This window comes from Simochromis diagramma, unplaced genomic scaffold, assembly GCF_900408965.1.
Source record: "Simochromis diagramma unplaced genomic scaffold, fSimDia1.1 OVJJ01000371.1, whole genome shotgun sequence".
Lineage (NCBI taxonomy): Eukaryota > Metazoa > Chordata > Actinopteri > Cichliformes > Cichlidae > Simochromis > Simochromis diagramma.
Window position 1 is genome coordinate 2124709 of NW_024386920.1, and position 11925 is coordinate 2136633.

The following is an 11925-nucleotide window of genomic DNA, read 5'->3' on the forward strand; positions in this document are numbered from 1 at the left end:
AACTCATTTGGAACTATAATTAAGTACTGATTTTATTTGTGCTGGTTTAGCTCAGCATGTTGAACGGGTGACCTCATGTCATATGGCTGAGAGTGGCAAGCCCAGGTTTGAGTCCAACCTGCGGCCCTTTGCAGAATGTCTTTCCTGTCATGTCTTCACTGATCTATCTAATAGAGCTTATTGCATTCAGAGTAGAGCAAACAACAGCAACCCATCTAGTAACGATCACGGAGTCATTCATTCTAAGGTCGTGGCAGGATTACAAGACAGTAATATTGTGGATAGGTCATATGATAGACATAAAGATTAGTGTGATTATCTAAGCTTTAATAGCACTTGTAAATGCAATGGCAATAATGGCTATTCATTGCCATATGACTGAGTAACTACCCAACACCATAACTGACAACAGAAATTAGGGACAGGCAGTAGAAGGAAACTGTGTTAATCTGAAGGACGGAGGTCCAATAATGATTTGAAAACTAGGAAATGGTTGCATTGCAATTTTCATATTAATCCCACTGTGGTTCATAAACATACAAGAGGTTCTTTTATTCTGATCTCACAGCCTTTTTTCTTACTGGGGACACATGAAGATTTGCCTTTTAGGCTCTTTTACAGTTTTGTGTTTCTATTGTTTTCAAATACATGAACACAAAAAAATATTAGAAAATAATGAAAAGGTTTCAATGTATTAAAAATGAAGCATTTAAAGTTCAACACAATTCTTACGTCTTATTATCATAAAACACCGCCTGAATGTCTTTACTGGGGAAAATGGTAAAGACTTTGGTGCTCCTGTGTTCGCCACTTAACAAGGTAACAACACAAAAACATTTTTCTTTCACATTTTTTGTTGCTCTGATCAAAAGGACAAAACAAAAGAATAAATTCAGAGGAGGCGAGGGAGAGGAAAGGCTTCACGATCGCTAGCGCGAGGAGTTGGAACTTGATCGCGACCGATGGCGGCGGCGGCCAGGCGATCGAGACCTGCGCCGCACTGGAGACCGTCGGCGTGGAGACCGAGATCTAGAAAAAGAGAAATTAAGAGAAAAGAACATAAATAACAGAAGAGGTAAAGGTTTCCTCTCTCCTCCTCCCCCTTCTCCACTGTGGGTGCCCATCATTTGCTCATTACCTTCTCCTCATACGAGGTGGAGTCCGGCGCCACATCGGGGGCGGAGGAGGCATCCTCCGGGGAGGGGAAAGCCTGCGAGGAGGGGGGCGCACTGTGGGAGTCAGCACAGCTGTGACAGTGATTTCCTGACCATCGATCTGACCTGAAAGACATCAGCGTGAGAGTTGATCCACTTTAAGCACATGACTCAGAACGTGGCTCTGAAACAATCTCTTCAGTCCTTCCTACCTCCGTCCATGTGCTTCAGAGCCTTCTCTGCCTCTTCGGAGGTCTCGTACTCCACATAGGCGTACCCCTTGGACAGGTGAGGGTGCATGCGGTTCATGGGCATTTCAATCATCTTGATCTTGCCATATGTGGAGAAAATCTCCTGGATGTGCTCCTTTAAAAGACACAGAAAACCTTTGAGATACCTGCTGTTTTTATTGTGAGTAACTTTCAGCTTCTAAACCAAAAATAATTTGTTCTTCCTGGTTGAACTGATTCTTTTAGCCTGATCACGTGACCACTGCTTGCCCATCTCTGGATTAAGTCTTTGGTGAGCCCTCTTTTGATTTTTGATCCATTTGTGGTTTCCCGGTTGTCAGTTGCTGATTACAGACTTCATTCATCATTCTGCTTGAACTTGAAATCTTTGCTCATTTAAAGTCTCAGTAGCCCGACGACTGCACAGATGAGGCTTAGCGGGGAAAACGTCACACAGAAGCAGCATTCCTTGTGGTGGTGGAGTAGGTATCCACATTAACAACAGATGGTGCATGGACACAAACAGGGCCTATCACATTGTTCTCCACACACTGAGGACTTGGCCGTTAAATGCTGGCCGTTCAGCAAACTCAGTAATTTCCATCACTGTTCTTTACATCCACGGTTACACAGACACAAAGCTGACAGTAACCTGATACAAAACAACCAACAAATGGTTATGAAAAAAGTTCTCCGCCACTTTTTCCAACGTGGATTTTGTAGCTAGAGGGTCCATCATACTTGACTACTTGTGTTTATTCAAACATAACAGCAGCATTCAAAGCATTCAGTCCTCCACCCCGACCATCAGCTCATCAGACCACGTCTCTGTCTTGTAAATTCCAGCATACAGACCTCTGGTCATCAGAACTACGGAGCAGCACTGCAGGATTTGCACAGACTGATCAGTGTTTCGAGGGGCTCAGGACACAGACACTGAGGAGCATGCTAAGGCTCTATGTGGCTAGATCTAAAATTTCAATTCAATTTTATTCATATGCCACAAAATCACAACAACCGTCACCTGGATGCAGTTTATACTGTAAGGTAAAGACCCTACAGTAATACAGAGAAAATCATCAACAATCAAACCCTATAAGCAAGCAGTTGGTGACAATAGGAAGAAAAAAAACATTTAACAGGAGGAAACCTCAGAGCTCAGATCCAGGATCAAGGAGGGACAGCCATCTGTCATGACCAGTTGTGGCTGAGGTTGCATGAAGAAAAAAAAAAGTATCAATATCAGAGTGAGTGAGAACCTTATGACAGAAACTCTGCTTTTAATTCTGGAGATTAAGCAGCCCTCAGAATTACAAGAGCCAACCTCTATAAGAAAATCAGTGGCAAAAAAGGCCCTTAGTCACAAAAACCCAAATTATAGAACCAAAATCAGGACCATAGAGATACAACTAGACTGGGACAGGGTATCAAATGTATTACAGACTCCAGGATCACCTCACAGCCACAACACTGCATGATCTCAGAAAACTACTTTGTAAATTCAACATCTCATCAAAGTCTTAACAAGGAAAATAATAACAAGGACTACAAGGAGGTGAAACTTTTTGCAGCAATGACAATCTTATTCTGCAAGTGAACCCCCCCCCCCAAAGAGCTGTTATTTGACTATACGCAGCCTGATCTATATCATCAACACTGGTGTGGAAACTGTGCTTCATATAATATTCATGGGGGTTCATGTGACCCCTGCACATCTCCTATGTTTTCAAAAAAAATCTCCTGCACTTCCTACAGAGGTTAAAAAAAGGCTCATCTTAACCCATCTGTCCTCACCACTTCCTACAGAGCCACCACACAGAGTGTGCCAACACGCAGTACCAACACTCTGTGGCATGAGAGCAGCAGTGCCTCAAACAGAAAGCCACTGGGGAGCGTGGCGATGGCAGCTGAGATTAATGGGGTCTCACTGCCACCTGTTGGGAGCCTGGCCCAACAACGCCACCTGTCAAGGGCAAAAAGGATCACCAGGGACAGCAGGCACCCCTGCCACAGACTGGTCTCTCTTCTACCTTTAAGCAAAAGCTATCACAGACTGGCGTGCAGCACAGTACGGCTCTGTGACAGCTATGACCTGACCTCCGATTTTTGTTTGTTTTTCTGTGATCCTAATTTTGTTCAGCAGTGCATCTGTGATGTATTGACTGAATGACAGTAAAGAAATCTGAACCTGAATTTGGATGACGGCTGGGTTCATTCTGGGAGTCATTTCTGTGTAACTGGGCAGTCTAAGCATCACCAACAAAACAGCCTACATTTGTTTTTTTTAAGCAACTACAAAGATTTGCTTTACAATCAACTACAAATGATCAAATATCTTAAGTTTTCACAAAAATGAAATGTGGCCACTGTGCTTGTAGCTAACAGTGTTTACCAGAGATTTTAATGCTGCTGACTCAAACTCCAAAACAAAGGCTTAATCAGTCCCCTGTGAGCACTCTCCACCATCCCTACAATCCTCTTCTTCATTTGAATCAACAAAAAGTTTCAAAACAAACTGTAAAGAAACAGTTTTTGAGCAAACACAAAACTTTTTAAGACCAGTGAAAATAAACTCTGCTCACAGTTTAAAGCTGTGACTAAGCAATATGTTTATTACTTGTTATTCTGTTGGCTGCAGTGACCTAAAGTCCCTCAGGATCTACCATAATGCACGTATCTACAGAAATCGGGTGTGAAAGAAAATCTGGCTTCATGGTTATCCATTTGCACACTGCTTGTATACATCACACAAAGATTCCCTGCTTTTAAGACTTAAATACAAAAGTATGGAAGATAGTTTCCACCACTGGGGGGATAAAAGAAAAAAAAATACATCCATAACTACATTTTTAGTTTATTTGAAATTTCAAGTTAGCTCTGCCAATCAGAAAGCTCCGTGAATGACGTCATTCCCTAGTTACCCAGAAACAAATGGTGCAGTCACAGGTGCACTCAAAATCAGGAATATGTATAGTAAACATGGAAAAATTCCTGTTAATGCTAATAATAACAGCATGTTTCCACTAGTAACACAAGGATGTCATCATTTTAAAACCATTTTGAAAGCAGTTTGCTCATTCATGACCTCCATCTGTAGCATTGGTAGCTGATGCCTCCACCTTCTGTTTCGGGGTAACAGTGAAATATGTTCACAGAGGTCCTGATTGGTGGAGCTAACGGCTTATCAACTTGAAATTTTATGTTATGGATGACAAAAAAAAAAGCAAAACAAAAAACATTCTGTGACATTGCAAAAGAGCCAGTGTGATAACAATAAAAACAAACAAACAAAAAAACCCATCTTTTTAAGCACTTCTAGTTAAGAATGTACCTTGATGACGTTTCTGGTCAGCCGACCCAGGAAGACCTTGGTCGGTTTGGGTGTGGGACTCCTGCGTCGTCGATCCCTGCCTTCCTTCTTTGGCGATTTAGACCTACAATCACATCTGACTTTAATTTAACATGTGAGCTGTTAATGACAGCGTCTAATATGAAAACTCTTCAAGTACATTTAAGTTCTTTTTATGAAAACATCACCAGAACCAAGACTCACTGAGGATTACTCACTGAACAGGCAATGTACAACCTCTTGCTAATCTCTTACTACATTTAGTTTTTTGGGTGCTTCCTAGTAAACGCTTCCATACTTTGAGCGCGAGCGTCGTCTGTTGTTGTGGCGTTGGCGGCTGGGGCTGGGTGAGGATGATGAAGATGAGGAGGAAGAAGAGCGGGAGCTGGAGGAGCCAGAGTGACTGGAGGCAGAGGAGCTTGAGCCGCTGGAGGAGCCAGAGCTGGAACCTGAGCTGCTGCTGCTGGAGCTGGAGCTCGACCTAAAGAGAACATTATGATAATTTTTTATTTATTTATTTATTTTTAAATGGATGATCTGCTGAGGGGAGCAATAGAAGGGTTTGGTCCCAAAGCTTTAATTAAAATGAGCTAACTCTCATTCAAACCAGAGGGGAACAGGTGGTTAGTGATCTGACCTGCTGCTCCTGCTAGAAGCACTGCGTCGGGTGCGGTTCTTGTCTCGGCCCCGGCCTTTGTCAGCTCCCTCTTTAGTGGCTCCTGACTTGTCCTTGCTGCGCTGTTTGCTCTTGTCATCGTCCTTCCTTTTTGTTGGAGAAGGCGCCCTGTTAAAGGAGAAAAAAACCAAAAAGATCTAAGATTTAGGGTGCCAGACATCCCCAACACCTTTGCACTGTGCAAAAATAGATTATCATTTGCATACAGTAACATCAAACCATGCAAACTGACAGGCAGGAATGATTTCCTGTGTTATTAAGCGGTGCATTTGGGTAACTCAGTCTCTAAGTGAATGTGCTCCTGTCATAGAGTGGATGGGCTGTATTGTCCAGCATTGTCCTCATCTTGGACAACATCCGCCTCTCTGACACCACCTTAAGGGAGTCCGGCTCCATCCCCACTACATTACAGACCTTTACGGACTAGATTTTGAAGGAACATTTCTATTTTAGCCTGCACAACTTTTTTTTATAATTTTGGTAAGGTTATTTAAAATCTCAAGGATTCAAGGAGCTTTATTGTCCTTCATGTCATATGATAACATGAGGTTAACATCTGCACTACCTTTCCAAAAATTTACATCAGCGGGACCCAAGCAGACTTGGAAAGTATAAAAGTAAGGAAAACAAAAATGGAGTAAAAGAGGCTTGAAGCTGAGCTGGTCTATATGTGAGATGTAACTCAAGAAAAGAAGAGAAGGGAAACTCAAACTACAGCTTTTTAATATTTTAATACAATTCCTTCATTTTCCCCTTTATCATAGTTTTAATTATTAAATCAAAATTCCAAAACTTTTGGCTTAGTCAGACTATGTTGAATACGTTCGTCATTTCTCCATTTTTAACTCCTTGCCTGCTATTGATCACATCCCAGTTATTAAAGGTAACTAACACTCTGAGGTATATGAGGGAAAAGGATCTTTATTCTCAGTTAAATAATATTCCACTGATGTAACTACAGGGATGCTAAAGTAACGTCTTTCCGTCTCTGTGCAAAAGCATCTGCATCGTCACTTTTTCCAACACTGAGGTAAGAATGACCGCTTGTTTATGGAAGCATAATTCTTTGCGCTTTTGACATGAGCTACAAATTAATTTAGTCGATTTGTCAAATAGATGCTACCAATAGTTCTGTGTTAGGGGGAGAAAACGAACTTCCTTTTGTTGTTATTATTCTGTAGGAGACTCGCGAACCCTCGTTCATTTGCTCTTTGAGCAGTTCTGCAACACATTTCTGTAATCGCCACATATGCATTTTTAAGAATGAGGACAAATGCTGAGTGGCCACAGTATATCTACTCATAGAAAATGCAAAACAAAATCAAGCTAGCTCAAAAGTTAGCTAGCTTACCGTTGGTTAAATATATAAATAATAATAATATGGCTGTATATTGTGTTTGCTTATTAACAATTTCGTGTAAAGCTAAAAGCGGTACCTTTCGCGTTAACACTTTCGTGTAGTGATTTGCAATTTATAAGCCAAATACAAAAGAGAAACAAATTAAAACGACTGCGTTCACTTACATTTTTTCCTCGCGACAGTAGTAATCGCACAAAAATGACGTAAGCAGTTTGAACCAATCAGCACTCTGTACGCGCCTCACACATGCAGAAACTTCCGTTAAGATGATGAAATTAATTCTCTAAATTTAGACTAGCAGGATTTATTTTTCGGAATAATACTTGTTTCCCATAGCTGCTTTCACTTCTTTTTATTACTCTTTTAAATAATTTCTGTAATTTGAGATAACGTTTAAACTTTAACTCTAAATTTGACTGGGGAAGGATCACTGCAGCAGAACTCTTGCGGATAGGACGTTGCCTGAAAGGTTAGACTCAGGGAAAAGGCGCTGATTTATATAACCCCGGCTCTAACTGAAGAATTACGCTGCCTTTCATTTGAACCGCATTAGAGATCAGCCGTAGTCTCATATGAGTGAAAAACGCCTCTCTAAGCTACATAAAAGGTTTGGACTGATTGAACAACTATCGGAAGGGGACAAGTTTGCTCTTCCACTTAAAGAGCCTGCTTTGAGATGAAGTCTGCAGATAATGTACCAGAAGAAACCAGGAAACCTTCAGGCAATGGATTGACTCTTGGACTGACTGTGCTCTGTGCTGCCATTGGAGGAACCTTTCAGTACGGCTACAACATCTCCATCATCAACGCTCCTACCAGCTACATCCAAAAGTTTATTAATGACACCTACATAGAGCGCTGGGGTACAGGCTTGGATATCCCTGAGGTGACCCTGGTGTGGACCCTGATAGTATCAGCCTTTTCTCTTGGTGGCCTCCTTGGGGCCCTGCTGGCAGGCCCTATGTCAGTTCGCTTTGGGAGGAAAAAGTCTCTGCTTTTGAACAATTCCTTCATGTTTGCTGGTGCTGTGCTGGTGCTAACATGCCGGGTGGCAAAATCATTTGAGATGATCATCATTGCTCGCGTTCTGGTGGGGATGAACTCAGGTGTCAGCATGAATGTCCAGCCTATGTATTTTGGAGAGAGTGCCCCCAAACACCTCAGAGGTGCTGTGGCGTTTTCTTCTGCCGTCTTTACTGCATTCGGGATCTTTTTGGGTCAAGTTGTGGGACTTACTGAGCTTTTGGGTAGTGAGCCTCTTTGGCCCTACTTACTGGCTAGTAATGCTTTGCCAGCACTGGTCCAGCTCCTTACCCTTCCCTGGTTCCCCGAAAGCCCCAGGTACCTACTCATCGACAGGGGAGACAGGGAAGCATGTCTCCAGGCTCTTGGAAGACTCCGCGGCGGGGAGGCTCCCGTTTTGGAGATGGAGGAGTTGCTTCAGGAGCAGCAAATGTCCGCAGCCATAAATTCTGGAGCTACATCTTCTGCTAAGACGCCCTGGGCCCTGTTTAAGGATCGTAATTTACGATCACAACTCAAAACAGTCATGGCCGCCAGCAGCGCCATGATGCTCTGTGGAAACGACTCCATCTACTTCTATGCTTCCTACATCTTTCAGGAAGCAGGGATCCCACCAGAGAAAATTCAGTACGTCACCATTGGGACGGGGGCATCTGAGCTAACAGCTTCCATTCTGAGTAACCTCCTGATTGAACGCGTGGGTCGCCGGTACCTTCTCATCGGGGGTTACAGTCTCATGTCTTGTTGGTCTATAGTTTTTACTGTAGCTCTTTCACTCCAGAGCCGCAAAGTGACAGGGATGGCATACCTCAGCATGGTGTGCGTTTTCGCTTACATCCTCAGCTTTGGCCTGGGCCCAGCCGGAGTGACAGGGATCTTACCAACTGAGATCTTTGATCAGACGGCTCGTCCAGCGGCCTACATGATTGCCGGCTCTCTAATGTGGATTAGCCTGCTCCTAATGGGAATGCTGTTACCTTTCATCGTCAGTGGCCTGGGAAACCTCTGCTTTCTGCCTTTCCTCTGTGTTTGTTTGGTATCTGCTGTGTTTCTGGGGCTCACCTTGCCAGAGACAAAGGGCAAGACGCTGGCTCAGATTACAGCAGTGTTTGATAAGAAGAACCAAGGGAAAATGAATGAAGTTCCAGACCTAATGACAGAGCACGATCCCCTGAATGATCTCTACCAGTTGGGTAAAATCTGCTCATTTACTTCCTCAACGCATGATCCTGACCTTGACCATAAAGCTGCTGAATGAAATTTGACCTGTGGGATTATAAAAAGCCATGCCTTTTGAGCTTATCTTCAGGTTTTAATTGACTTCTGTGGAGATTAAATCCTGTGTGTTATTTATGAGATGTGATCCCCTTAATATTGACTGTTCAAATCTGTTCTTAATTTACAATTTGGTCTAGGCCTTTAATCCTACCCAACACACATTTTGTGTTTATTTATTGCAAACCTATTTAAAGCTTCTAAAATGTCTTTTAGATCGCCATTGAGAGTGATGGTGCTGAACCCTTTTGTAGGGTCCCTATGCCAAAGAAATTGTCCTCACTCATATTTATGCAGAAATCTCTCAAGCTCCTGCCAAAAACTGGCATGTGTTTGCAGTAGTTTGGGCAATCATTTGAACAGCATGTGCTGTAGGGATTACCTTCTCTAGTTCAACACTTGTGAACTGCTAGATAACAGTTCATGTTTATTGTGCAATCTGATGCTGTTTTGTTTTTTATCTATCCAGCTCAGTGAACCATGCATGTGTGTTTTCCTATTTGATGACCTTTCTGGGAACACAGACTGTGTGTAATTCTTTTTTTTTTTTTTTCTTTTTTTTCTTTTTTTCTCTCTTTCTCTCATTTATGTTTATATTTATGCAGCAACTGGACTGCATCTAGAATTTAACTATATTAGTTAGTCCCCTCCAGACTTCTGTGTGCACCAGGGCTTCAACTACATGAGTGTAGCTCTGCAGAATGGCCAGTAGATGTAGCCATTGTGTCTGCCACAGTTTGTGCAGTGATAAACAAAGCAGCGCGTCATGAAAATGAATCACACAGTCAAGGTTAACACTTTTAAATTCACCAGCTTTTAAACTCAATGCAGCCCTTCTGAGCCTTCTGCGAGCCATCTGTCGCAGCGTCTGTATGTTCTGTAATCACCCTGCGTTGCTTGATCGTGTGCTGGAATGAATCCTAAATGCAGACGTCAGGTCTGTTCTTGCACTGTTGTAACGTGTAGCATGTGCTGCGCACTTACTGAATGACACTGTCGCACTTTTCTCTGCCTAAAAATATTATTACTATATATTTAAATCAAAATACAACTGTGTGTACAACAAAATAAAGGAAAAAAAGTGGTGACCCGCATTCTCGTCATGTTTGTGATTTGGTTAGTGAGATTTATTCTGCTTGCTTTTTAAATTATGTTTAATCACCCAACTTTGGCTCCCTTCACTCCTGCGCACTTTAATTCAAGTACTTCTGCCCACTCTTATTAAAGTGGATGGCATAACACTGTTTATTTATGGAAACAAGAGCTGGGTGAGAACATCTCACTCTCCAGTGGGGTAAGGTGTGCATTTTCATTTGTCTTTATTACACCATCCAGCTGACAGAAAAGTCAATTTCTATTTAAGTGCATCCAGTGTCAAGTAGGATTTGTGAGTGCAAGGAAGAATGTTTTTATAACCCCGACAGCTAATGGGTATTTCTTCTCTCCGTGGCGCTCAGTTCAGCCTACAGAATCAGTTTGCCTTTTCCAGTGAAGCAAACTACACAGCTAAAAGTGACTTTGTGTTAAAGAGGTAGAGAGTTCAGATATAAAAGCAAAACATAAGAGTTTTTCTGCCAGCAAACCCAGCCAGCACTGAGAGATTAGTCCTTAAAGAAGGACTGGACAAATACAGAAGCGCTCTCCACCGCACTCATCAGAAGCAGTTCATCTGTGAACATGCTGCTGTGCTTTGGGAGATGGCTAATGATTTCAGGCCTCAGGCTAGAAGAACCTCAGCGGCTTCACATACTATAGAGTAAATTGCTAAGGCACTCATAATACTTACCAGGAGACAGAATGACTGACATTTACTGCATCTGCCATTTTTCCAGTTATGATTTCGCTGAGTTTCTGGTGAAGGGTCGATCCAAAAGATGTTACATTTTGTTGCAGTTAGGTGCAAAAATGAGTAGCATTATGTTGAAGATAAAGGCAGGAAATGGTTTGCTTACATTTACATGCTGGAAATGAGTTTTTGTTTTTAAAATAATAGATTTAAACAGAATGGCTGGATCAGTTTGAGCTGATAAGAAGGCAACAGTAACTCAAACCACTTATTTCAAATAAGATATGCATACGAGCATCTCTGAATGCACAGCATGTCAAGCTTTTAAGCAGATGGGCTACAGCAGCAGAAGACCACATCGGGTGCTGTAGCCCATCTGTGAGCTAACAGAATAAAAGGTGAGGCTACATTCACACTGGCTCACCAAGAGAGACCCTGTGTGAGGTCCTGGCCAGGTTTCTCTTGGAAATGAGAGTTAAATCACAATGAAATAAATAAAGGTTAATAATTAAATAAATAAAAACTTGACAAAAGAGGATTGGAAATGTGTCTGTTGGAAGTGTGCACTGATGAGTCCTGATTTGTGCTCTAACATAGGTACAGGTAGGGTCAGAATTTGGCATAAACAACATGAAAGCATAGACCCATCCTGTCTTGCATCAGCAGTTCAGGCTGGCTGTGTTGGTGTAATGAAGAATTTAGTCAGTCCTGAAAGCAAAAGTTGCTAACCCCGTACTACAGTGGCAGCTGACTGTATAAAATAAGACGTTGTTATTGTCACTACATACAGTGATAGATTGAAATTTCAGTACATACACCAGTCCTAAACAACACAACATAAAGAAAACAGACCAAGGCAGGGTGAGATAAGATGCTGTGAGTGCAAGTCCAAAGACAAGTGCTGCACTGACTGACACAATATTGCACACATAATGGTGTTAAGCTGTAAAGAACACTGAGTGTTTATCAAGGGTCTGGATCTGTTTCTGTACGTTTTAATTGACCTATACCGCTTCCTTGAGGGCAAAAGGTCGAAAAGATGATGACTGGGGTGAGAAATAGACATTATGAT

At 42.2% G+C, this 11925-nt stretch overlaps 2 protein-coding genes across 2 annotated transcripts; one reads left to right on the forward strand and one right to left on the reverse strand.

The window, feature by feature from the left end:
- Window positions 1–310: 310 nt before the first annotated feature.
- LOC120736568 (RNA-binding protein with serine-rich domain 1-like) lies at window positions 311–7054 on the reverse strand. Its single transcript, XM_040036796.1, has 7 exons — window positions 6934–7054; window positions 5371–5517; window positions 5032–5214; window positions 4716–4818; window positions 1367–1520; window positions 1139–1280; window positions 311–1029 (listed from the first exon to the last, which is right to left on the reverse strand). Coding segments are annotated over exons 1-7 (831 nt in total). The 5' UTR covers window positions 6936–7054; the 3' UTR covers window positions 311–929.
- Window positions 7055–7085: 31 nt separating this feature from the next.
- LOC120736567 (solute carrier family 2, facilitated glucose transporter member 11-like) lies at window positions 7086–10383 on the forward strand. The gene has a single exon (XM_040036795.1). The coding sequence runs from the start codon at window positions 7446–7448 to the stop codon at window positions 9048–9050; it is 1605 nt and encodes a 534-aa protein (XP_039892729.1). The 5' UTR covers window positions 7086–7445; the 3' UTR covers window positions 9051–10383.
- Window positions 10384–11925: the final 1542 nt, after the last annotated feature.